A 24,646-nucleotide genomic window follows, 5' to 3' on the forward strand; every position below is an offset into this window, starting at 1 on the left:
CACGCCGGCAGAAGGGTTACGAGACATTTGTGGGAATCATAAAGCATTAATCGTCTGCATGATGGTGGTTCGAAGTTTGCCTACATTGTCTTCCAAATCTCCTACGAGCGGTTTTAAATGGAACGGTCCTTAAATGGTTTTAGGTCCTACCTGGAGGAAAGGAGCTACTTTGTGACCATTGGAGGTGCTCAAATGGCAATGACCTGTGGGGTCCCTCAAGGGTCAGTTCTTGGACCTCTCCTGCTCAGTCTGTATATGTCATGGTCCTGCCGGTCCCAGCCCTGGCGGTGCAGGTCCCCTCCACACCTGCGTCGATCCGGAGGCGCACACCTGCGCCTCATCTGCGATAATGAACCCCACTACTTATAGGACCCAGTGGACGGTTTGGCTTTGCAAGATCGTCGCCATCTATGCCTCGTTCCAGCGCGTCCTTGCTTCTGATCCCGAATCCCGGCGTGCTGACCTCTGCCTGTCCCCTGACCAACCCAGTAAGCTTAACGTCCTTGATACTGCTGCTCTCTCTGACTGACCTTCCGGCTTACGAACTTGGAACGAATAAAGACCATCTTTTAACTGCCTTCCTGCATACCGAGTCGTGCATTTGGGTCCACACTGGAGTTCTGGTTATGACGGGATGAGCCAAAATATTCTTCAACTGAGACAGTTCTTTTTGGCAATAAAGAAAAGAGAATTGCTGTTAGTAAACCCCTGGACTCTCTGTCTTTTAAAAACCAAAGACCAAGTCCGAAACCTCGGTGCTCACCCATGCTTTCATCTCAAGTAGACTTGACTATAGTAATGGTCTTCTGACTGGACTCCCCCCAAAAAAGAAGAGTATTAAACAGCTGCAGCTCACGTTCTGACCAAAACAAAGCAGTCAGAGGTTATAACTGCAATCCAAAAATCCTTGGACTGGCTTCCAGTCAGCTTTAGAATGGATTTTAAAGTTCTGCTACTGGTCTATAAATCTCAAAATGATTTAGGTCCTGAACACATGAAAGAAATTCTTCCGGAACACAAACCCAGTGGAGCTCTGAGATCGACTGGCTCGGGTCAAATAGTGGAGCGCAGAGTCCAAAGCAAAGCTGGCGAAGCAGCATTTAGCTATTATCTTCTTGCTTTCCTTTCGGCTTGTCCCATTAGGGGTCGCCACAAGCTGCACACAAATGGAAGAAGTTGCCAACAGAGGTGAGGTCAGCCCCAAGTGGGAACGTTTTTTAATCCAGGTTGAAAACTTATTTTTTTCTCATGCTTTTTAGAATATATCCACTTTTTGATCATATTACTTGCACTGTATGCTGTTTTAATTGTTTTTTTTTTAATATTTTGTCACATTTGCTTTTTTTCCCCGTTTTAAATGTTTTCTTTGTTTGCCTTTAGTCACGTAAAGCATGTAAAATGCCTTTGATCATGTAAAGCACATTGAGTTACATCGTGTATGAAAGGCGCTATGCAAATACATTTTGCTTTGCTTTATGTTTTGAGGGCGGCAAGGTTACATAATGTCCATCCGAGTTCAGTTATTAGGCTCGCACTGGTTGTGTAACAGTCTTGAAGGGGAATCGGGTTCAAGGGGGGGTGGGGGGGGGCAGCCTGTGTGCCACATCTTCCACAAGGGTCTTTAAATAGCAAAACGGTGTCTCCGCGTAGACCGAGATGACCAAAGCTGCTCTGACTGAATCAAGGGATATCCATAAATGTTTATGAATGAGGCGGCCAATCACTGCGCCGCGACGGACAAACACACGCAACGATGCTTTGGTGGCTTTGTACTCGTTCGTCAACGCTTACGCGCACCGCCGCCGTCAAGCGGGAGGAGAGGAGCAAGTCGCGGGGGCAGGGCAGCCAATCAGCGGGCTGCTCTCTCTCCAGCATCCCGTGGGGGGGGGAGATCCGATACCGAGCCGTCATCGCTAGACTGGAGCGACAGCAGAGAGGAGAGACGCACCGAGGCGCTTCTTTACCATGATTTTGAACTGACAAGGAGGTAGGCGATTACGTCACCAGGTGAACGATTTTTTTTTTCTTCCAAATTAGAAAATCCGTGAGCAATATTAAAAGCATGCATTGGCTGCGTCCTTTTACGTATGCATTCCGATTGTCGAAGATGCGCTTTGCATTCCTTTGCGTCAACGCTTCCTCTTCTATGACGCCCGGATTTCAAGCGCTTGTGAAATTATTTCAGTGTTTTACGAATAGACGAGTACCGCGATCGCGCGCGTGCGGCATCTGCGACTTTATGTAACACTTGTCTCGGGCAACAGCTGCAGCCGCAGCCATTTCTGTGGAACGTCAACAACACGAGCGTCTTCGCCTGTGTTTATCTTCCAAGTGCACCTCTGCGAGCGCGCTGATTGGTGGTTGCAAGTGACTGACACCTCGGCTGGCCTATGGCCGCAGAGCTTAACGGCCGCGCTTCAGTGTAGGCCAGTTACATAATTATGCACGCAAACAAGATGTATGTCCTCATTAATCCGCTTCCTGATGCTCAGGATTGCAAAATAAGCAAGCATGCATCGAATGAGCGTTAAATATGACGACGCATCTGTTAGGCAAGTTTGCACATTTGCCTCACAGTTCTGAGGTTCTGGGTTCAAATCTTGGTCCTTCCTGTTTGTAGTGTGCACGTTCTCGCCATGCTTTTTCTTTGGCTTCCTCCGATGTAGCAAAAAAAAACTGAACAGAGAAGACTTGCCAGGTGTCAAACTCAAGGCCTGGGGGCCAGATGCGGCCCGCCATGTGATTTTTATGTGGCCCACAAAGCCAAATCTAGAGTGCCAATTTCAATAATTTTAAAAATTCGTGCAAAAATTTCAAATTGTCATGCATCATAAAGGATAAAATTGAGATATTACAAACGTTTTTGTGTTGGAAAAACACACATTAACCCTTGATTTCTGATTACAAAAAGTAGATCATAAATGGATGTAGATACGATGAGACTATTATTAATATTATTAATATTTGTATGTCATAACAGCCCTGAACTAAAGGACTCCTGGGCAAATCCGGCCCAGCGCATCATTTTATGGATCCCCCCAAAGCTTGTCACACTTATATTTTTGTTCTGTTTCTGTTCAAATCTTGCCATTAAATACAAATAACCACCAGGTGCAGAGACGGTTATGATTGAATTATGATGAGGCGATCATTAGGATTCCCACATAGAGCATAATATAGTTATAAGAAATTGAACGGCTTCGCACTCAAGCCACGCGCTCAAACAAACACAGTGCAGTGCGGCGGCTAGCCTGGTTTTGTGAAAATTAAAAATGTATAGCACTGTTCAAATATCCAAGGCTCTTCATGTGGAGCCAAAAGTAAACAACAAATGTCATTGTGAGTGCCTTTGAAGCCTAATAATTCACATTGTTCAAACGCTTATGGCGGCATTTGTCTTTTATCCTTTATTGCCTGAAAAGAATGTTGCTAAAAGCGAACGTCAGAAAAGTAAGATCATTTTAAATGTCACGTAGTCTATCCCTGTTTACACAAAATCAGTTTGCTTTGCGCATTATTTCCTCACTGTACCTGATGTGAACTATGTACTTAAAACCAAGTTACTCATACCAGACCACGCATGTTGGCATATCCTTACATGCCGAGTAATTAAATATTTGTTTTCACTGTCATAACTGGCAACCCTGAGGTTAACTATAATTAAAATGGCGCCCGCGATGAAAACGAGTTTGACACTCCTGCGCTAAACTGCTCGTAGGTGTGAACGTGAGAGTGAAAAGCTGTTTTGTCTCCGGTACCCTCTAAAACACAGGTGTCAAACTCGAGGCTCGTGGGCCAGATCCGGCTCGCCGCATGATTTTCTGTGGTCCGTGGATGAAAATCACGTGTTTCAACTTTCAGGATTTTTTTTTTTTTTGTTTGTTTGAATCTGTACCAAAGTTTCAAATTGTCCTATCATCAATGATAACGTTGAGTAATTACAAGCGTTTTTGTGTTACCAAACAACAATAGTTGGAAAAAGCCATTACCCTTGATTTCTGATTACAAAACCAGTTCATAAATTTCATGTGTATGATGAGGCGGTTAAAGATTTTTATCGTTTCACAGCTATAGCGGCCCTTTTGAGGGGAAACCGCAAGTACAATGTGGGCCATGACAATAAAGAGTTTGACACCCTCTAAAGGTACTGGTACAGCAAGGTCAATTCCTTAGTTTTTGTTGTATAGTGAAGAAATTTGGCTTCCAGATTAAAAAATAAATGCGGGCAAAAAGTTCATAAGTCCAGGTAGATGGATGGAGCACCTTCTGTTTGAACCCGCCCACTTTTTAAGTGGAACATGTCACTAATGGGTGTTTCTCATTGCTCCGGTGTTGCCTTTTAGATTGTTTAAACATTCAACAGTTCTTGTTTTGGGATTTGGGTTTCACCTGTGAAAACTGCAGTTACTGTTAAGCAAGCGTGAAGACCCGAGAGTTGTCTATGGGAGAAACGCAAAGCATTTTGAAGCCAGGAGAAGAGGGAAAAATCGATCCCAGCTCCTGGACAAACATCGGGCATAGCTAATACAACAATTTGGAACGTCCTGCTAAGGAAAGTAACGACTGGTGTACTGAGGAACAGCTTGGCCAAGAGTATCAACAGCAGTTGATGACAGAAACATTCTGAGAGCTGTGAAGAAACAACCCCAAGACAGTAGCCCGTGACATCACTGTCAAGCTCTACAGGGCAGGGGTTAAGGTATCACAAGCTGCGGTTCAAAGACTTAAAGAGAAGAAATATACACACCATACTACAAAATTTAAACCACTCATCAGCAAAAAGATTCGGAAGACCAGACTGGATTCTGCAAAGAAGTACGGAGATGAGCCACCAGAGTTTTCTGTACTGATGAGACCAAGATTAACCTCTACAGAAGTGATGAAAAGGTATGGAGTAAGGAAAGATCTGCTTCTGATCCAAAACGCATAAGCTCATCTGTGGAGGTAATGCCGCGGCTTAGGCTTGCATGGCTGCTTCTGGAACGGGCTCACTCGTCTTTATTGATGATTTAACTCGTGACGGGAGCACCAGAAGGAATTTTTGGAAGTCTACAAAAGCATCTTGTCTGGCAATTTTCAGAAAAACTCACTAAGTGGGAGATGCTTTATCGTGCAGCAAGACCTTGACCCACAACACACCCCCAACAGAAGAAAGGACTTCAGTGGAAGGTCTTAGACTTACCAAGTCAATCACCAGACCTTAACCTAATAGAGGATGCATTTGACCTACTGAAGGGAGAAACCCCCAGCCCCCCCGCCGTCCCTGAAATAAGCGAGAACTGAAAGAGGCTGCAGTCAAGACCAGGAAAAGCATTTCAAATGAAGAATGCAACAGTCTGGTGAAGTCATTAGGTCGCAAAATGCTGAAGGTCTTAGACTTGCCAAGTCAATCACCAGACCTTAACCTAATAGAGCATGCATTTGACCTACTGAAAGAGGCAACAGTCTGGTGAAGTCGACGGTTCGCAGGCTTGATGTGATTATTGGAACTAAGAATTATGCTAACTTCACGTTAATCCATCCAGTTTCTTAGCCACTTATCCTCACAAGGGTCGCGGGGAGTGCTGGAGCCTAGCTCAGCTGTCAACGGGCAGGAGGCGGGGTACACCCTGAACTGATTGCCATCCAATCGCAGGGCACATCGAGAGAAACAGCCGCACTCACAATCACACCTAGGGGCAATTTAGAGTGTCCAATTAATGTTGCATGTTTTGAGGATGTGGGAGGAAACCGGAATGGCCGGAGAAAAACTAGGCAGGCACGTGCAGAACATGCTAACTCCACACAGGCGGGTCCAGGATTGAACCCAGGACCTCAGAACTGGAGGTCAACGATTTCTAGCTGATCCACCGTGCCGCCTCACGTTCATCGTGTTGTTCAAATACTTTTGCTCACTTGAAAAGAACAAGGTGTTCCGTTCGGAGTTGAAAACACCATGATGTAAAATCTGAAATCCCCAATATTTTTTTCTCATATATAGCTTCAGTTTCTTCAGTTCACAACGAAAAGGAACCGACGTTTTCGTTCTAGTACTTTTGGAGGAGACCATATGTCCGTCCTGGATTTGGCTGGCGACCAGTCAAGGGTGTACCTCGCAACACGGATGAGGACAAGTGCTAGAGAAAATGGATGGACGGATTAGTGTACTTAATATCTGTTACAGAAACACTAGTTTGCCACTAGGGCAATATGGTGACGTGTTCTCCCCATAGGTTGAATTACACATGCATGGGAGGAACAAGAGTCATTGGCCCAGATTTGACCAAGCTACCCTAAGAGCCTTTTGGCTGATGTCACAATCACTTTGCTTCACCGTGAAAATTCATGATTATACACTGGAATAAAAAAAAAAGTGGGTCACAATCAAGTCAGCAAGTCTCATTCTTCACCAAGGGTTCATGAAGAGGTTACTGTAGTGGAACCTCTGAGGTTAAACACAATCCACTTTGCTTGGATTTAGAACAGTCGCAGAGACTGGTGAACTGGACCTCATCCCAACAGATTTAGGGCAGGAGGCGCGGTACAAATTGGACTGGTCGCCAGTCAGATGTATAGCATACATGGTGTAGATAAATTTAGTCTTCAGGTAAGTTTTTCCACTGTGGGAAGAACTCATAAGATTCGAGACAGAACTTCGTGACTGTGACGCAAAAGTGATTAATGGAACTCCACTATGCTGCCGGTTAAAAAATCTTCGAATCACTGTCCATAGTAAAATATCAAAACAATGCTCTTGAGTTCAACATCCATCCGTAATTCGTGATGTGAAGTGAAAGGTGTAGTCACCCCCCAGTGTTGAGGACGACTGAAGAATGAACAGGTAGAGGGCGGATTAATCCGTAAACCTGGGAGGTGAGCTTCTTCGCATACAGAATCAGCAGCTGAATTTCCAGTCTGCATTCTTGTTCTTTCATCATGATTGATGATTTAGCAAAATTGTAAGGAGCGGCAAGGACAGTGACCAGTTTGCTGCATTCCAGTATCACAAGTTCCATTTCTGGTTCTACTCTCATTATGACAGAAGACACTGAAGCCTAAGAATTGCGAGAAGTTCCATTTCTGGTCTAACGGTTCTTATCTCCCAAAACTGGTACCCATCTGGGGTGCCATAGCAAACCCACTGGTCTGAAGCGTCTGCTTTGCTGGGTAAGTTGAGAGGTATACTCTGACCTCCCCAAAACTGGTTGAAAACTTAGTCTGTACAAGTTCCTTTGTAACCCAGACAGGATGAAAGTATTAGTTCTTCTCTCATTATGGCAGAAGACACTGGAGCCTAAGAATTGCTAGAAATTCCATTTCTGGTCTAAGGGTTATCATCTCCCAAAACTGGTACCCATCTGCTGTGGTATAGCAAACCCACTGGTCTCAAGTGTCAGATTTTCCGGGTACTTTGAGAAGTGTACTTTGATCTCCCCAAAATTGGTTGAAACCTTGGTCTGTACAAGTTCCGTTGTAACCCAGATGGGATGAAAGTATTCTTTCATTACGACAGAAGATACTGAAGCCTAAGAATTGCTTGAAGTTCCATATCTGGTCTCAGGGTTATCAACTCCCATAACTGGAACCCACCTGCAGTGGCACAGCAAACCCACTGGTCTCAAGTGTCCGATTTGCTGGGTACTTTTAGAGGTGTACTTTGATCTCCCCAAAATTGGTTGAAACCTTAGTCTGTACAAGTTCCGTTGTAACCCAGACGGGATGAAAGTATGAGTTCTTCTCTCATTACGGCAGAAGACAGTGTAGCCTAAGAATCGGTACTCCCCCCCCAGTCCCTCCTTGCCGTCTTTGGCGTCATGCTTTCTTAGCACAGTCTCGATTGTCAGGCACTAAGCATCTTGTTACTCTCGAGCTCAGCGCCCGCCAACTCGTGTGATTCACAGAGCAGTCGTAGTGAGGTGAAGACTGATGGACTGGGTATGGCGGCGGTGACCACGGGGTCTGTGTTGCACCGCGGTGATGTCATTCAGTTTCTTTTTAGGGGGAGTCGGGGGGGGGGGAAACAATGACTAAAACCAAGTATGTCCTGATTCCAGTGTCATTTGTTGGTACACTCTTGAAGTATTATTGACGTCATCTTAAATAATATATATGTTGGCATTAGATCCTCGCCAAGGCATCAAACAATTTTTTTAGAATGCTTATTCCTTAATAGGGCAAGAAACGGTGTAGACCCTGGGCTGGTTGCCAATCCATAAACACATTTATATCTATATCCAATTTCTTTTCTTCAGTAAAAAAAAAAAAAACAACAAATATACAAATGCAACATAGAAAGTCCGGAACCATGATTTGAACACCAACCTTAGAACTGTGAGGAATGACGCCACGGTCAAACTTTCCTAGTTTGGATCAGCACTAAATTATAAATCACCATCATCATAAATTACAAGTTATTTGAATACCTGAGTAGTGAACTCAGGTGCGTCTATTAGGCACTTAACAAAATTAAGACAAAGTTAAACGCAGCAATTTAAAAAATCTGCACTGCTATCTGGTTTTGTAACGCAATATACTAACGATCTAATTTTTGATTACTCCAGTTCTTCTCAAAAAAAAAAGCTCCAGAAAATCCTTGGCATACATTTCAAATTTAAAAAAAAAAAAAAAAGAAAAAACATCCTTCATGGTACATAAATTAAAACAAAATTTGGAGGGAAATTACCGCAATTCCTGGCCTACGGAGCGCACCTGATTACAAGCCTCACCGAGTACATTTGTAAAGGAAATACCATTTGGTACATACACAGTTGTGTAAAAGCTGCAAGTGCCCACATTGAAACACGAGATATTTACAAAGACGGTACGCAGAGAGTTTAACGCTAGCGCTGACGCACTAAGGCTAACGCTGGCGCCGCCATGCTAAGGCTAACGCTAGTGTTCACCCACTAACGCTAACGTGCTAACGCCGTGCTAACAGAGCTGGTTTATATATATATATATATATATATATATATATATACATACCGGTAAAAATACCTGAGACACAGCAGTAACACGCTAGCGCAGAACTAAAAAAAAAAAAAAGTCCCTTCCTCGGTCTCACTATTACGTTTTTCGCTCGAGTGCCCCCTTGCGGCCGTTAGAAAAAAAAAAAAAAAAAAAGGTCAAATTACCCGCATCACCGCATAAACCGCAGGGTGGAAAGCGTGTGAAAAAAGTCCCGGAAATTACGATATGTATCTAGTCACGTGATTCTATAGTGCTGAAATCTCCTGACAGCTCAGTTCAGCATCAAAGAATGAACTCGACAGCATTTTCCTTCTTCTTCGGCTCGTTTTTGTGACACTAACTCAAGCATCACCACGCATGTTGTCGTGTTATCTCTTGTTACTGTTCTTATTTCCATTACAAAATGGGGGGGGGGGGGGAGAACAAATATGATATCCACTAGTGGATTGTGTGAAGGCGGGGTTTGACTGTAAAGTATGATGTCCTACTTTATTAAGATTGAACGGTCCCGAATCTAGAAACTCTTCCTGGCAGGGATCGAGACAGAACACAGATGGGGTTGACATGATGTCGTGTAGCCTAAACACTCCTCCTCCTCCTCCTCCTCCTTTCCTCTTGTCAACAACGTCATCATTTCATGTGTCACATCGGCTGCCAAACAAGCATTTTTTTTATTTTTTGGGGTTGTGGGGGGCAAGTTGACACCTTGCACTTGTCTAATGGTTGATCTCCTTTCCTAAGAATGAATAGAATGTTTCCAGCCGTGACGGCGGGTTGTCGCCCTGAATAGACGCAGTAAAAAAAAAAAAACGGGTCAGCTTCTTCTGGTCGGTGCACTCGTGTGTTTTGTGTGTGCAGCATGTTGCCAGAAGGCGAGTGGATGTAAGCATGCTGTCGTACGCTCACGGTTTTCTCTCTGGGGGGGGGGGGGGGGGCTGGCCTCATCCTAACCGAGAAGGGGAGGAAAAAAACAACAACAACAACGCAATGATATTTCACGATAAAGCAACATGTAAGGTTTTTACAATTTCCCCGTACCGCTCGTGAGGAGGCCTGTTGTCGTCTTGACTCGGACACTTGAGACTACAGACTATCAATTGGAGGAGAATGGAGAAACGACTGCTTTGTTCCGCTGGGATTTCGTCGCGATTGATTGCCTCTCAAAAGTGTTCAACGCTGCATGCTTCGAGTGGGGATGCAGTCATGAACTCAGTTTTTATCGCGGGCCACGTCGTAGTTACGGTTTCTGTCGGAGGGCCATTATGAGTGAAACTATGAGAATCTTTAATTGATCCATCATATTTACATATTTAAAGTCATTTTGGAATCAGCAATCAAGGGGAAATGGGATTTCCAACTGTTGATGTTCGTAACACAAAAATGCTAGCAATATCTCAACGTTATCATTTATGATATGACAGTTTGAAAATCGGCACAGATTTGAATAATAATCATGGAAGTTGATACACATGATTTGAAATCATGTGGCGGGCTGCAACTGGCCCCCGGGCCTCAATTTTGACACCTGTGGTCTAAGATGTGGGTTGCTTTTTACATCAGTTGTGTGAAAAATTACAACTATATAAAAAGAAGAATTAATAGGGCTGCACGGTGGAGCGGCTGGTAAAGCGTTGGCCTCACAGTTCTGAGGTCCCGGGTTCAATCCCGGACCTGCCTGTGTGGCGTTTGCACGTTCTCAACCCGCCTGCGTGGGTTTCCTCCGGGCACTCCGGTTTACCTCCCACATCCCGAAAAACACCCAACATTAATTGGACACTCTAAATTGCCCGTAGGTGTGATTGTGAGTGCGAATGGTTGTTCGTCTGTATTTGCCCTGCGATTGGCTGGCAACCAGTTCAGGGTGTAACCCCGCCTCCTGCCCGTTGACAGCTGGGATAGGCTCCAGAGCACTCCCTGTGACCCTCGTGAGGATAAGTGTAAAAAGAAAAAGGATGGATAATTAATAACTCTAGGCTACAATAAATGTCAGCACAAAAAGGTTGATTCATTCTTCTTGAGTTTAAAAGCAGCTACAAAATAGTTTTAAAGTTCATTTTATTTATTATTTTTTTCCCATTTTTGTGATGCTGGGACCAAATTTGACACACACACACACACACACACACACAAATCAAAATGGAAAAGCGACTTTAATAGATTAATTTCAGCATTCGTTTAATAGGATTCTTTAAAAGTTACCCTGGAAACGAAAACAAACTTTTTTTTTTTTTTTTTTTAACAACAAGGCTAAATTGTTTACGCATTCTTTAGAAAGTCAAACCCAAAACGCATCAGTGCGGAAAGTTGTTCATATCAAGTCACCCCAAAAGTAAATATACCGTTAACCTGAACAAAAGCACAAATTCCAACCCTGAAAATGAAATGATGATTAAAGGTTATTTTAAGGTAGTTGGAATAAATATAAAGGAATGTGATTTTTATGTAAACGCAGCGCCGGTGCCGGCCCGAGTCCTCGATGACAAATTCCCTCGCGTCAATAGTGAGAGTCGACGATGTCGCCACGCGTGTATGAATAAATGTGCGAGGGTCGCGCGGACAAAGGCTTCACAGTGTTTGAATCTACGACAGCCACACTATTCAGACATTTTATAATATCTTCTTTTATGCTGCGTCACTGGTAGCTTTTGTAGCGGTTAATGTCCCTGCAAGGTTCCGTTCTTGTAAGCGTGGACCGTCCACAGGCTGCCTTGACGGAGAGACTGAAACTTGACGTGGTGTCCTGTGGGGTGGGCGGGAGGGCTTCATGAGTCACGTGAATTGAAGAGGTTCTGGCTTCAAGGAGGCGCGTCAGTTTGTTGGACTCAGCATTTGGTTCTGCATCTGCTCCTAGCTGCACACTTTCTTATAAGGATGCTGCGTTAATTATGGGAACAGCTCAAAGGTGAGCGTACAAGACCGATGGACTGAGTTTGGGACCGATGGCGTTTTACTGTGTTTGATTTTTAGGTACAGTATTTTTATTTTCATTTTTTTTCCCTGCTTTCTACTTTTTACTGGTTTTAAACAATTTTACAAGTGTGAGGCGATGTCATGCCGCTCTTTCAGTAAATATTTGTAATTAATGCCGTGGAATTAGTTCACTATTTGTGTATATTGTGTGAATGCACAGTGGTTTTAATATTTTCAACATTGCATTTTTGAACAGATTTAGACTAGCCTTATTTTTTTTAGTCCTTGAAAAATATTGTATTTTTACTAATTAAAATACAACAGGGGTGGCCAGACTTTTTTACCCCAAGATCTACTTTCCAAGCAGCCAGCCTCTCACGAGCTACCAATGACAGCGGGGTTGATGATGTTCCCAACCCGTTTTATACAATACAGAAATTACCCTTTTGTGCACTGTATTATTGTAAATATTTGGAGTTAATGCCGTGGAATTAGTTCTTCACTATTTGTGTGTATTGTGTGAATGCACAGTGGTTTTAATATTTTCAACATTGCATTTTTGAACAGTCTTAGACTAGCCTTATATATTTTTTTAGTGCTTAAAAATATTGTATTTTTCCTAATTAAGATACACCAGGGGTGTCCAGACTTTTTTTTTTTTACCCCAAGATCTACTTTTACAGCAGCCAGCCTCTCGCAATTTACCGATGATAGCAGGGATTAGGGGGGGTTGATGATGTTCCCAAACAGTTTTATAGAATACAGAATTAGCCTTTTGTGCACTGTATTGTGTGTGCTTTCATCCTTGATCAGGCTGTGCCAAGGTGGAATTTTAACATTACACACCATCTCATCCTGCACTTTCGACTTTGGCTTCAGACCAGACCTTTCCCACTCAAAAAAGAGGAAAATCTCATCCAGTTTATCCACTTTTTCTTGGATTATTCACATCATTTGCATCTTAAAACAACTGCATTTGTTTTTTTTTAACTTTTTCCGTTAATAAGGAAAGTAAACATAAGCAGCATGTCTAGCTCGTCTTTGCTCTACGTTGCCCAGACTGTGTTGCTAACTAAACCATCGGTGGTGGATGCTGTCATTATAAAACACATTGATGGGCTGCGTAACTACTGTAACATTTGTAATTATGAGTGTACGTCTTTAAGAGCGCGGCGGGGAAATGGAAGGTAAAGTAGGAAACAGAGTGTAGTGGAGCAGCATTGGTTGTTGGACAAAGTTCCGTGTGCTGCCTAAAAGAAACCAGTGGCTTCTTCTTTTCATTTTTTTTACAGTACGTATGTGAATTGTGCCATTGGATGTAACAACCAGCCATCCATCCCTCACTCATTGAATCACATTGCAAAACGCCACAAACTGAATAGTTGTTATACTTTCAATTTGCATTGGATTATTTTTTTTTTGTGCACAATTGCGCACACGCGCAGTAGTTGGTATCAAAAATGGACGGATGATAGAAATGTTTTCATCATTTCGTAAGGATTGTTTCAATAACAATACTCTTGTCACAGCCAATAGGGGTGCTTATTTTTATGGTATCTGGATTAATAAATCGTGAATACTGGCATGTACACTTCACTGTTCAAACAACCGCTGGTAGTTTTGCATGGTCAACGATGTCATCAGCTTCATAAGATTACTTTCGACATGTTCCCCCCCACCTTCCATCACTTATTAAAGAAATATCACAACCCAATATGTGTCCACTTTAGTCACAGTCCACTTTGGGTGCATAATATTTTTTGGTTGTACCATCTCACTAGTACACACAAGACTGCAACGAATCACGTGCTTTTACTCTTTACTGGAGAGCAAACACTAGCACTGAAAATGTTTCTGATTGATAAATGGATGTTTGGCTTTATAGATGTTTTATTCATCCAAACATTAATACTGTAACTACAACAAAATCGACATACCGTTGCCGTCTTCCTGTCTTGTATTCCCGTGCGGGCACGTCATCTCACGGTATCCACCTCCATTCTCATCTTTTCCACAGCACAAAGAAAAAACACAAGTCAGCTCATCCGCGCACTGCACAGAAGGAAGCTAATTCCTGCACAAGCATGGCAGACCACAAGTAAGTTTGAGGAGCTACTTACTGTCGTACATCAGCAATAATTTCCGTCTATGCTCACAATATATGGAAGTAAATATGTGCCACCAGGATTTGAAATTCCACAGAAAACAGGATTTGAATTTGAAATGTAAAGTGAGCACATTTTCAATACCGTAGTTTCTCAAGTATAATGCGCACCTCCAAAGTTGACCATAAAGAATCAGGAAAACCCTTCTACCAATGTACAACGCGCACAGGGATTTGAATTTGAAATGTAGTGAGCACATTTTGAATCCCGTAATTTCTCGAGTATAATGCTCACCGCCAAAGTTGACCTAAAAAAAAAAAAAAAAAATCAGGAAAACCCTTCTACCAATGTACAACGCGCACAGGGATTTGAATTTGAAATGTAAAGTAAGCACATTATGAATATACCTTAATTTCTTGAGTATAATGCGCACCCCCAAAGTTGACCTAAAAAAAAAAAATCTGGAAAACCCTTCTACCAATGTACAACGCGCACAGGGATTTGAATTTGAAATGTAAAGTGAACACATTTTCAATACTGTAATTTCTCGACTACAATGCGTCCTGAAGTATAATGCGCACCCCCAAAGTTGACCTAAAAAAAAATCAGGAAAACCCTTCTACCAATTTACAATGCGCACAGGGATTTGAAATGTAAAATGAGCACAATTTCAATACCGTAATTTCTCAAGTATGACTCGTCCTGAAGTATAATGCGCACCTCCAAAGCTGACCTAAAAAAAAATCAGGAAAACCCTTCTACCAATGTACAATGCGCACCACCAATTTGCTGCTAATCATATGCTGAAACTATTAGGAATTACCTGTATTTCTGTTTTGCTAGGTTTGTACTTTTATTGTTTGTACTTGGATTGTTTTTCAAAAAAACAATCTGTACAACAATCATTAATTATAATCTTTGTGCACGTATTGATGCAGCAGTATTCTACAGCATATATTGGGACAGGCTTCTCCTGGTCCCTGCAGAATCCCACAACCAACTCAAATAAATGCTCGACGATGGCATAACATTTTATTAACACTGTTGATAGCACATATCATAGTCTTAAATAAATAAACAATTTAACACTGTTTAATTTACACACTTATTGTATTAAATATTTGTCCATAGCACAGTTCATCTACTATATTACACATCCTTGGCCAAGACTTCAAAAGAAGCACCTGACTCATCTCTGAACACCCAACCAATCGCAGTTATGCTTTCTTAGTCACGTGACGTCACATACTAAGAAGGCGTAACTTGATTGGCTGGCTGTTCGGTTCTGACCTGAAGTAACCCTGCCTGGTGGCACAGACGGTGAATTTTAGACAGCGAATGAATTGTAGCCGGTTGAATTGTTAACATTGAAAAGTTATACAGACATACAACTATTGAAAATGTGATCATTTTACATTTCAAATTCTAATCCCAGTGGCACATATTTACTTCCACAATAATACACGTTTAATTTGTCCAATACCATGAGACCATAACAAGTTAATCACTCCAATCACAGTGCACTTGAACCCAGAATCATATCCTGATTGCAGCAACTAACAACTACCGTAATTCCCGGCCCACAGAGCGCACCTGTTTATATCCCTCACCCAGTAGATTTGTAAAGGAAATACCATTTGGTGCATAGATAGGCCGCAGCAGTGTAAAAGCCGCAAGTGCCCACATTGAAACAGGAGATATTTACAGAGGAAGAAGGAACACACAGAGTTTAACCTCTAGCGCCGTGCATGCTAACACTAGCAGCGCCGCGCACACTAATGCCAGCGCCGCCGCGCTAACAGGGCTGGTAAAAAAAAAATCACTGAGACACGGCAGTAACACGCTAGCCAGGCGCTAACAGGGCCAGACCGGTAAAAGTCACTTCTTCAGCACATATATTCCACCGGTCTCACTCTCACCTTTTCCGCTCGAGTGCCCCCTTGCGGCCGTTAGAAACAAATGCACAAATTAGCCGCATCACCGCATAAACCGCAGGGTTGAAAGCGTGTGGGAAAAAAAGTCGCGGTTCATAAGCCGGGAATTACGGTAACTGTCACATTGGCCCAAAATGTTTTGCTTTGTTTTTTGTTTTGTTTACTGAAGAGGTTGCCTGCTCGTTTTGCAAAACAGCTTTAGACCACTTCCGCAGGCTATTTATTCTAGTTTGTGTGTTCTCTATGTGTTTTAATGCGCTCTAGCATGTTGTCTACCCCCTCGAAGTGCACGAAGAAAGGGAAACTCTACCCACTGCATTATAGAGATATTTATCATCTGGCTCATCTTTTTGCACCAGATTGATAGTTAAGATTGGACTTTTCTTCTCAGAGACAGATTAGAAGACTTTAAAGTCCACACGCCCAAGAATACCACCATCAGCTCGGCCCAACTACGGCCGCACAATGAACACTCACGGGACCGCGCCTCCAAGAGGCTCTCCACTGACTCTAACGGAACCAGTGATGGGGGCGTGGGCTCATCCACCCCGGTGGAGTTGACCGCCTTGGAGGAGTCGTTCCGGCGCTTCGCCATCCACGGCGACACGCGCGCCACCGGCAAGGACATGCACGGGAAGAACTGGTCCAAGCTCTGCAAGGACTGCGGCGTGATAGACGGCAAGATCATCACCCTCACCGACGTCGACATCGTCTTCTCCAAAGTCAAGTAAGAAAGCAGACTACCTCTTCCGTAAAGGTGCCTTGAGATACGAGCTTGATTCGTTCTATGAAATCATATTTTCCCGTTGCAATGAACAGAAAGTTCAAAAGAGTTTCAGAACTGCCGTACTAAGTGCAACTGGAATGTTGGTCGTTTTTCGACAAGGATAAAATGAATATTTGCCTACGATTATTGTTAGACAAAGGAACCCCCACATACTCACGGTTTGGCATCCACGAATTTACCTATTTGTTAATTTTTCAATTATTTTCTCGCTCTCTTTTTTTATGTATAATTTTTATTTTTAATTTAATTTTTTTTCATTTTATTTTTAAATATTATTAGCAGTGTAGCTCCACTTTTAAATAATTTGGGGGGTTAAAAATAGGTTTGCTCCCGCCTAATCTAATTATAATGTGTATCAATTGTCCATGAATTTACGGTATTTGCAGTTGGGCCTGAGTCACCCGTTAATAGCGGGGGGTCCACTTTATCTGTCGACATGTGTTGCTCCACAGTTTGTGTTGCTTAAAGGGTTATAACACTGTGACAGTTATGCTAATCACAGGGATTCACCTGTTTAATTTTGCAACACTTTTCTCACACTTTTTTTTGTATGTATTTATTTATTTTAATTGATTTAATTGAATTTTTTATTAGCAGTGTAGCCCCACTTTTTAAATCATTTTGGGGGTTAAAAATACATTTGCTCCCTCCTGATCTAACTGTAATGGGTATCAATTATCCACCAATTTCCGGTATTCGCAGTTGGGTCTGATACCTATGACCCGTTAATAGCGGGGGTCCACTTTGTCTACATGTGTTGCTCCACCGTTTGTGTTGCTTAAAGGGTTATATCACTGTGACTGTGATGCTAATCACGCGGATTCACCTATTTGTTAATTTTTCAACTCTTTTCTCGCTCTTTTTTTGGTCTCTTTTTATGTATTATTACTTTTTATTTTTATTATCTGCAGTGTAGCCTCAGTTTTTAAATCATTTTGGGGGTTAAAAATAACGTTTGCTCCCCCCTAATCTAACTGTAATGGGTAGCAATTATCCACGAATTTACGGTATTTGCAGTCGGGTCTGATTCCTGTCACCCGTTAATAGCGGGGTGTCCACTTTGTCTGTCTACATATGTTGCTTAAAAGGTTATAATACTGTGAGAATGGTGCTAATCATTATTCGCCCATCTATGGTGTTTGCAAACTAAAGAATTATTCACCATCTGCCATCCTGCTTGATATAAATTTGAGTCTCGCTGTATACAAAACTATCTCAAATGTGTATGCTCATAAGTCAGAAGTTAAACATCTTCCAAATGATGGCTCATATCTCATAAACCCAAAAGTCAAGTCGCACCCATCTAAAGGCATCACTGTATGCGAGTCTAAGTCACATCAGATGAAGCCGATCCAGACACGATTCTGGGACTGATGGTCTTGTGTAAACGCGGTGCACCACAGATGCGCCATGACAGGACTGTTTCGATGTTACTAATGGCCGAGCAGAGATGACTTAAGACTTAGTCACTGAAATCTCACGAATGCCCCGCAGTCCAACCAAGTGGCACAAACATTGGAGTGAGAGGAACATAAAAGTGGGGAGGAAAAACATTTAAGTGGAACAAAACACATAGCAACTTTTGTCAATTGGGCCAATCCAAGGTTTGATTTTGAACTAGAACCATTACGAAAAAGATGTTTTGCTGGGGTTTAGAACATGCTACTAAAGCAAGCTGCTATTTAAAAAAAAAAAAAAAAGAACAAAAGCTCTGAATGCATGGCTCCTCCTGTACCTCCCCAGGCCAGATCGGTTCATCCTTTGCCGCTTGATTTAAGTGCACTAGACTCTAATAATAAACGATGACCTCAATTGCACTAAAGAGGGAAATGTTTTATTTACGAAGCGAGCAAAGTGTGCTAAATAGTTGGACGTACCGCAACTTGCGACTGCAAATATGTACTGTATAATCATACCGTAGTAACATCGTAGATCAATGAGGTGAATAAAGAAACGAGAGAGAACGTGCTTGGAAGTAACTCATCTTGTCGTGCTCCAGGGGTGAAAAAGACCATTAAACGGGAACTCTCATGCTGATTGGATGACTGTGTGTACTATAGTGCGAGTTATTATTGACAAATAAGGGAGTGTGGGATTTGTACTTGGGGGGGAAAAAAAACAAAATTACATCCAAAATTGACCATTTGTGAATTCCACAATGTAATGACAAAAGGCGGCCTCGAGGTCAGTACAGTAGCGTCTGTATTACTGTAATTACCTAGAGAGCGCAGCTGGTTACAAGCCTCACCCAGTACATTTGTAAAGTAAATACCATTTGGTACATACATACGCCGTAGCTATGTAAAAGTCGCAACTGCTCACAATGAACCCTGATATATTTACAAAGAACAACGGGACACAGAAAAGAGTTTAATGCTAGAGCGATGCTAACGCTAGCATCGCGCTAACGCTAGCGCTAATGCTAACATGGCCGTTTAAAATAAAACTTAGCATCGCGCTAACGCTAGTGCTAATGCTAACATGGCCGTTTAAAATAAAACTTACTGGTAAAAATATCACTGAGACACGCCAGTAACACAGCAGGAACAAGCTAGCACAGCGCTGATGCTAGCGCAGCGCTAAGGGTTGCGAAAAGTCACTTCCACTGCACATATATTCCACCGGTCTCACTCTTACCTTTTCCGCTTGAGTGCCCCCTTGCGGCCGTTGGGAAAAAATTGCACAAATTAGACGCATCAGCGCAGAAAGCGTGTGGATAAAAGTCGCGGCTCGTAGGCCGGAAATTACGGTAAGCGTGGCAGGGTCCAGATTGGAGTGGAGAGGTCCCGCGTTCATGTATTGACTTGCTCCAGGCATGACTGAGCATTTTGAAGGCGGCTGTGCATTTCTTTTTAATCAGTGTCAAGGCGCTTTGCATGCACATGTAGAAAATACTAATGAGCTCTGCCTAAACACCGAGCGGCTGAGCGACGCCTGAGGTTCGGAGTGTTGAGAACTCGGAGCCTCAACATAAACTATGACGGTCTTCGAAATCTGCTGTAGACTGATTAATTATTGGCGTGGTTCTAAGGTGACTTTATTTTCCATCCTGTGGTTCCGGATCGGCTAACATTATTGGAAGCTGTGGATTAAACACATTCTTCCGCTGCTGTTCTTACAGTTTGTGGTCCAGCAGTTGGTCCAGGTATGTAAAATTAAACAGGCCGGCTTGTTTTCCGAGGCGAAATAATGTTCCGTTCCCTGTCCGACCTTTATACTTCTTCCCTGCGACCTCCAGGGATTGCAGTTTATTTACAAAGCTTAACCGTTTGGATATTTGAGGACGCCATTAAGCCAGCATGACTCAATCTGATGGGGACGCCGATTTGTCTTCCTCAGATAAAAACAGCAGTGGAAGTTCAGTTTCCCGTCTGACGTTAGACGGCATGGGAACGATTCCGAGCACAAAGCGCCCAAATATTCAAAGCTGATGGATCGCCTAAACAAAACCGGTCACTGGGAGAGAGGGAGAGAGAAAGAGAGAGAGAGAGAGAGAGAGAGAGAGAGAGAGAAAACGATAAACCCTAACACCCTTGTTTACTGCGGCTTGTTGCTATGACGGCAGGTTACCCTGGGAGACGGCGGGCCTTCAAAGGCTGTTGTTTGGTTGAACTATCTCCACAGCAATGAATGTTTGTGTTTGTTGCTACGTGGAAGTGAAACCGGCACGAGGCCAAAGTCGAGAAGTGAAGCGCTCTCAGATGGAGCGTGAGTGAGCAAGATCTGACTTATTGCCAATTGTTACAAGTTGACCTTATAAATGTCAACGTATTTGAGTCTGCATGAAGTAATCTATTACAAGTTAGAGCGGCCTTCCTCAGGGAAAAAAACAAGAACTATGCAATTAGCGTAGCCATCTCCACGTACTATATAGATCTGCCCAGTCCAGGCTAAGAGCTGTATAGAGATTCTTTCGGTTATCTGATTATGTTTAGACGACCGTAATTTCCGGCCTATAAACCGCGACTTTTTTTCACACGCTCTCAACCCTGCATCTTACATGGTGATGCGGTTGATTGGTGCATTTTTTTTTTTCCCCACGGCCGCAAGCGAAAAAGGTAAGAGTGACACCGGTGGAATATATGTGCCGAGGAAATGAGTTTTACCGGTATTTTTTTTTTTTTTAAACCAGCCATGTTAGTGCTGCACTAGCCTGTTGTTCCTGTGTTACTGCCGCGTCTCCAAGATTTAGGTATGTTTTTTTTTTTTTTAACCGCCCCTGTTAGTGCTGTGCTACTGTGTAGCTGCCGCGGCTGTTTTTTTTTTTTTTTTTTAACCAGCCCAGTTCGTGCTATCGCGTTGTTGCTACGTTAAGCTAAGCTAAGGTTTTAACTAATTCGTATGCAGCGTCCCATTTTTGGGACATCATGATTTTCACGCATTATGTATATCAAAATATTTCGGTGTTTTGATCTGATTTTGTTTTTTTCGACCATCTGCTAAGAAAACCAGAGTACCCTCTCGTGGGCAGCGCTAAGTTTTTGGGAAGAGATTATAAATTAGTAAAGTTATCATATAACTTAACCATGAACAAAAAAAAGAAGTGTTATTTCCTTGATTGCGGGCCTGTTAGGAGACTTTTATCTAAATAAGGCAAAAAAATCCCACCATGCCCATGAATGGGTTAAAACTCTTTCTGTGTAACGTCTTTGTAAATATCTCAAATATGTGGGCACTTGCAGCTTTTACGCGGGTGTGGCGTATTTATGTACCAAATGGTATTTCCTTTACAAATGTACTGGGTGAGGCTTATAATCAGGTGCGCTCTGTAGCCTGGAAATTATGGTACTAGTTCAAAAAGAAAATCTTATGACAGCCCCAACTGGAAGTCATATGACTTTTTTGACATGCTGTAAATCATATCCTATGGTCCTCGTGAGGATAAGCGGCTCAGAAAATGGATGAAGGGATATATATTTGTTTTGTTTTCACCATTTACAGCAGGGCTCGGTCCCTATCCCGTGCAAACATTGGACCGCTCACCGTTCAGAAACTCTTTTAGTCCAATTGTTCTTACCCAGCGTGTGTCTAAATCGGAAAAAGCCATCCATTTTCTCCACTGCTTATCCTCATGAGGGTCGCGGGGAGTGCTGGAGCCTATCCCAGCTGTCAACGGGCAGGAGGCGGGGTAAACCCTGAACTAATTGCCAGCCAATCGCAGGGCACATAGAGACAGTCGCACTCACAATCACACCTCTGGGCAATTTAGAGGGTCCAATTAATGTTGCATGTTTTTGGAATGTGGGAGGAAACCGGAGTGCCCGGAGGAAACCCACGCAGGCACGGGTGAGAACATGCAAACTCCACAGAGGCGGGTCTGGGATTGAACCCGGGACCTCAGAACTGTGAGGCCAATGCTTTACCAGGTGAAACCTGTGCCGCTGGGAAAAAGTAATACATACCGTGACTGAGATGATTTCAACGCTGCGGTTTACGAGGTGATGCCGCGCTAATGTCAAACTCTTTCTGTGTACCGGGTCTTATAACCAGGTGCGCTCTGTAGGCCGGGAATTATGGTAGTTGAAATCAGGTGACCTGTTAAAAATTGCTGTATCTCAGTACAGAGGTTGACAGCAGTAAAACTGGAGAACAAACATGACCAAAATATGATTACTAAGAAACATACTGAGAAGCAAGATGCAAAAAGTGCCAAGACGACATCCGCGCCGTCAGGCCATAACCTCGCCTTCACTCTTTCTTGAGGATCCTGTGAGCGGATGTTCTCGTGTCTGCTGTGTCCAGTCTCCCGTCCTTTCCTGTAAGAAATTATTTACTTTTTCAGGAAGAAATCCTGTCGCACCATCACGTATGACGAGTTCAAGACTGCGCTGGGAGAGCTCGCCAGGAAGAAGTACAAGGAGAAGACAGGAGAGGAGGCCGAGGCCGAGGTATTCAAGATGATTGAGGGGAAGGCGCCTGTGATCTCCGGGGTCACGGTAAGACTTCTCGTAAAACCCAATACTCGACTGACTTTTTTTTTTGGAGGGGGGGGGGATTGAATATCTTGCAAATTCCTCCGCAGAGAGCCGTGGCTTCCCCGACTGTGAACCGACTGACGGACACCACCAAGTTCACGGGGTCGCACAAGGAGCGCTTCGACGACACGGGGCGCGGGAAGGGGAAGGCGGGACGAGTGGACCTGGTCGACACGTCGGGGTACGTCTCGGGTTACAAGCACCGAGGGTCCTACGAAAAGAAGGTCACCAAGCCCCCCGTTTCCAAACCCATGTGAGGGGCGGAGAGAAACGCGGATAGACAGCTGGGATCGCTTTCTTTACGAGGAGTACTAAAAAAAAAAAAACCCAACAAAAAAATTTTAAAAAAAAAGACATAAAAGGTTGTCATATATTTTCCCACCCAGCTATTTTGTGTGGTTGAGAGAAAGTTCCTCTTTTTGTAAGTGTGTGAGAACTGGAAAACTGTTTACATCTATTTTTACAAAAACTTCACCAGCTGGTACATTCCTGTCTAATAAGCGAGTTACTGCCAATGTTGACGATGATAACGATGAAGCTTTTTTGTTTTGATCAGGCCATAAAATAGCACAAAGAACAACGAAAGCCAAGAAAAAACAAAAGTTACAAGGGTTGAAGATTAGAACATTGCACTGTTTTTCTTTGCTGAAAACCTAAAAGATTCTAATTGGCGCAGTGTTACAGAAAAACACATGTGAGATTTTTTTGTTTTTCCTTTTTTTTTGGGGGGGGGGGGTCTGTCACTTGTCTACTATCCTCACTTGCCAATGGACCTTACCGACTGGCGATATTAAGCTCCGCCCCTCCTTAGCTACAGTTGCCATGTCCCTCAAGCTTCCAAAATGGCGACTGAACAAAACAGGTTTGAAGTCGATTCTCTAACGCGTGTTCCTGATGATATTGTGGTATGTTTTTTGCCAAATGGGTCAGACTCGTCCAAGAGAGTTCTACGGAGAGGTCTTGACTATTTCATGCAAGGATATGTACACAGAATTAAGATTTTTGGACGGAGCGGGACGCAATGTCAGAGTTGTGGCGAAATGTTGGCGATCGATGCAAAAAAAAAAAAAAAGTTTTGACGCCTCACAAACTTCATATTGAAATCCAACAGGATAAAATGGTGGGATCGTACTGCGCACGTAAACCAGGGGTGAGTACTTTTTACTTGGAAAGGACACGAGTCATAACATTGTAGTTTTTGTCAACTGTGTTTTAGACTCTGGAAAATGAATCAACCGGGCCTCGTGTAACCTAGCAGGATATTTTTCATTAGAATTGCACGTTCCCAAGCGCATCTGAGGGCCATCTTCTTGATATTAACTTGTCCAAGTCCACGCTACTGACCACCAGCATTGCTTGTGGGACAACATGGCGACAGGGGCGTGTTAAGCTAATGCGGCTATCTGATTGGCTACTATTGTACGTGTGATTGACAGGTTGGAAAGGTCCATTGTCTATAAACTCTGCTGTTCATATTCATTTTACAGTATCTGTCATTTTTTTTGATATTGCTTCACTCCAACCAAGTAAATTCAATGCAAATGCCCTCACCTTATAATAAAATCCTAATTTGTGAATTCTGCAGGAGGAAGTGCAGTTGTACAAGATTGTATTTTTAACACCCTCCCCCCAAATACACAACTTTATGCACAGTACCGCTCATATTTCTGGTTAGGTTATGTATAATTTCTGTTTGATTTCTGACACTGGCTTAAACCTCCTTTTGTGTGTTGCTGTAACTTGTGCATGTTATTATGTGTATGACATTTACTTGAGATGTAGGACTTTGTTGTATTTGATCTACTGTGCCTGCTGTGAGGAACAGACTACTGGAACGTTGTTTTCTTGCTTGGAAAATCTTAAGTCATGAAAAGTGATGATGATGATACAGTGTTACCACTTGAAATCCGTCAAATATGTACAAAGTCGGCCGGCGTCGAACGCTGTTCTATTTGTTCTCCTGAAAACCTTTTAACGCGTCGGTAC

The 24,646-nt window shown here is 43.0% G+C and overlaps 1 protein-coding gene across 3 annotated transcripts; it reads left to right on the forward strand.

Annotated features, from left to right (window-relative positions):
* The first annotated feature begins 402 nt into the window (after positions 1 to 402).
* Positions 403 to 24,251, forward strand: LOC133500650 (tubulin polymerization-promoting protein). Of its 3 annotated transcripts, none has more exons than XM_061819630.1 (5): positions 403 to 488; positions 13,877 to 13,957; positions 16,290 to 16,625; positions 22,468 to 22,621; positions 22,708 to 24,251. In XM_061819630.1, exons 2-5 carry the CDS (start codon positions 13,944 to 13,946, stop codon positions 22,915 to 22,917), a joined length of 714 nt encoding a protein of 237 aa, XP_061675614.1. In that variant the 5' UTR covers positions 403 to 488; positions 13,877 to 13,943; the 3' UTR covers positions 22,918 to 24,251. The 3 variants fall into 3 exon arrangements, with proteins under 3 accessions (XP_061675614.1, XP_061675612.1, XP_061675613.1); XM_061819628.1 differs by lacking the exon at positions 403 to 488 and adding an exon at positions 1,654 to 1,987; XM_061819629.1 differs by lacking the exon at positions 403 to 488 and adding an exon at positions 1,851 to 2,007.
* The last annotated feature ends 395 nt before the right edge of the window (positions 24,252 to 24,646 follow it).

The sequence above is a fragment of the Syngnathoides biaculeatus genome, chromosome 5, assembly GCF_019802595.1.
Source record: "Syngnathoides biaculeatus isolate LvHL_M chromosome 5, ASM1980259v1, whole genome shotgun sequence".
NCBI classification, from domain to species: domain Eukaryota; kingdom Metazoa; phylum Chordata; class Actinopteri; order Syngnathiformes; family Syngnathidae; genus Syngnathoides; species Syngnathoides biaculeatus.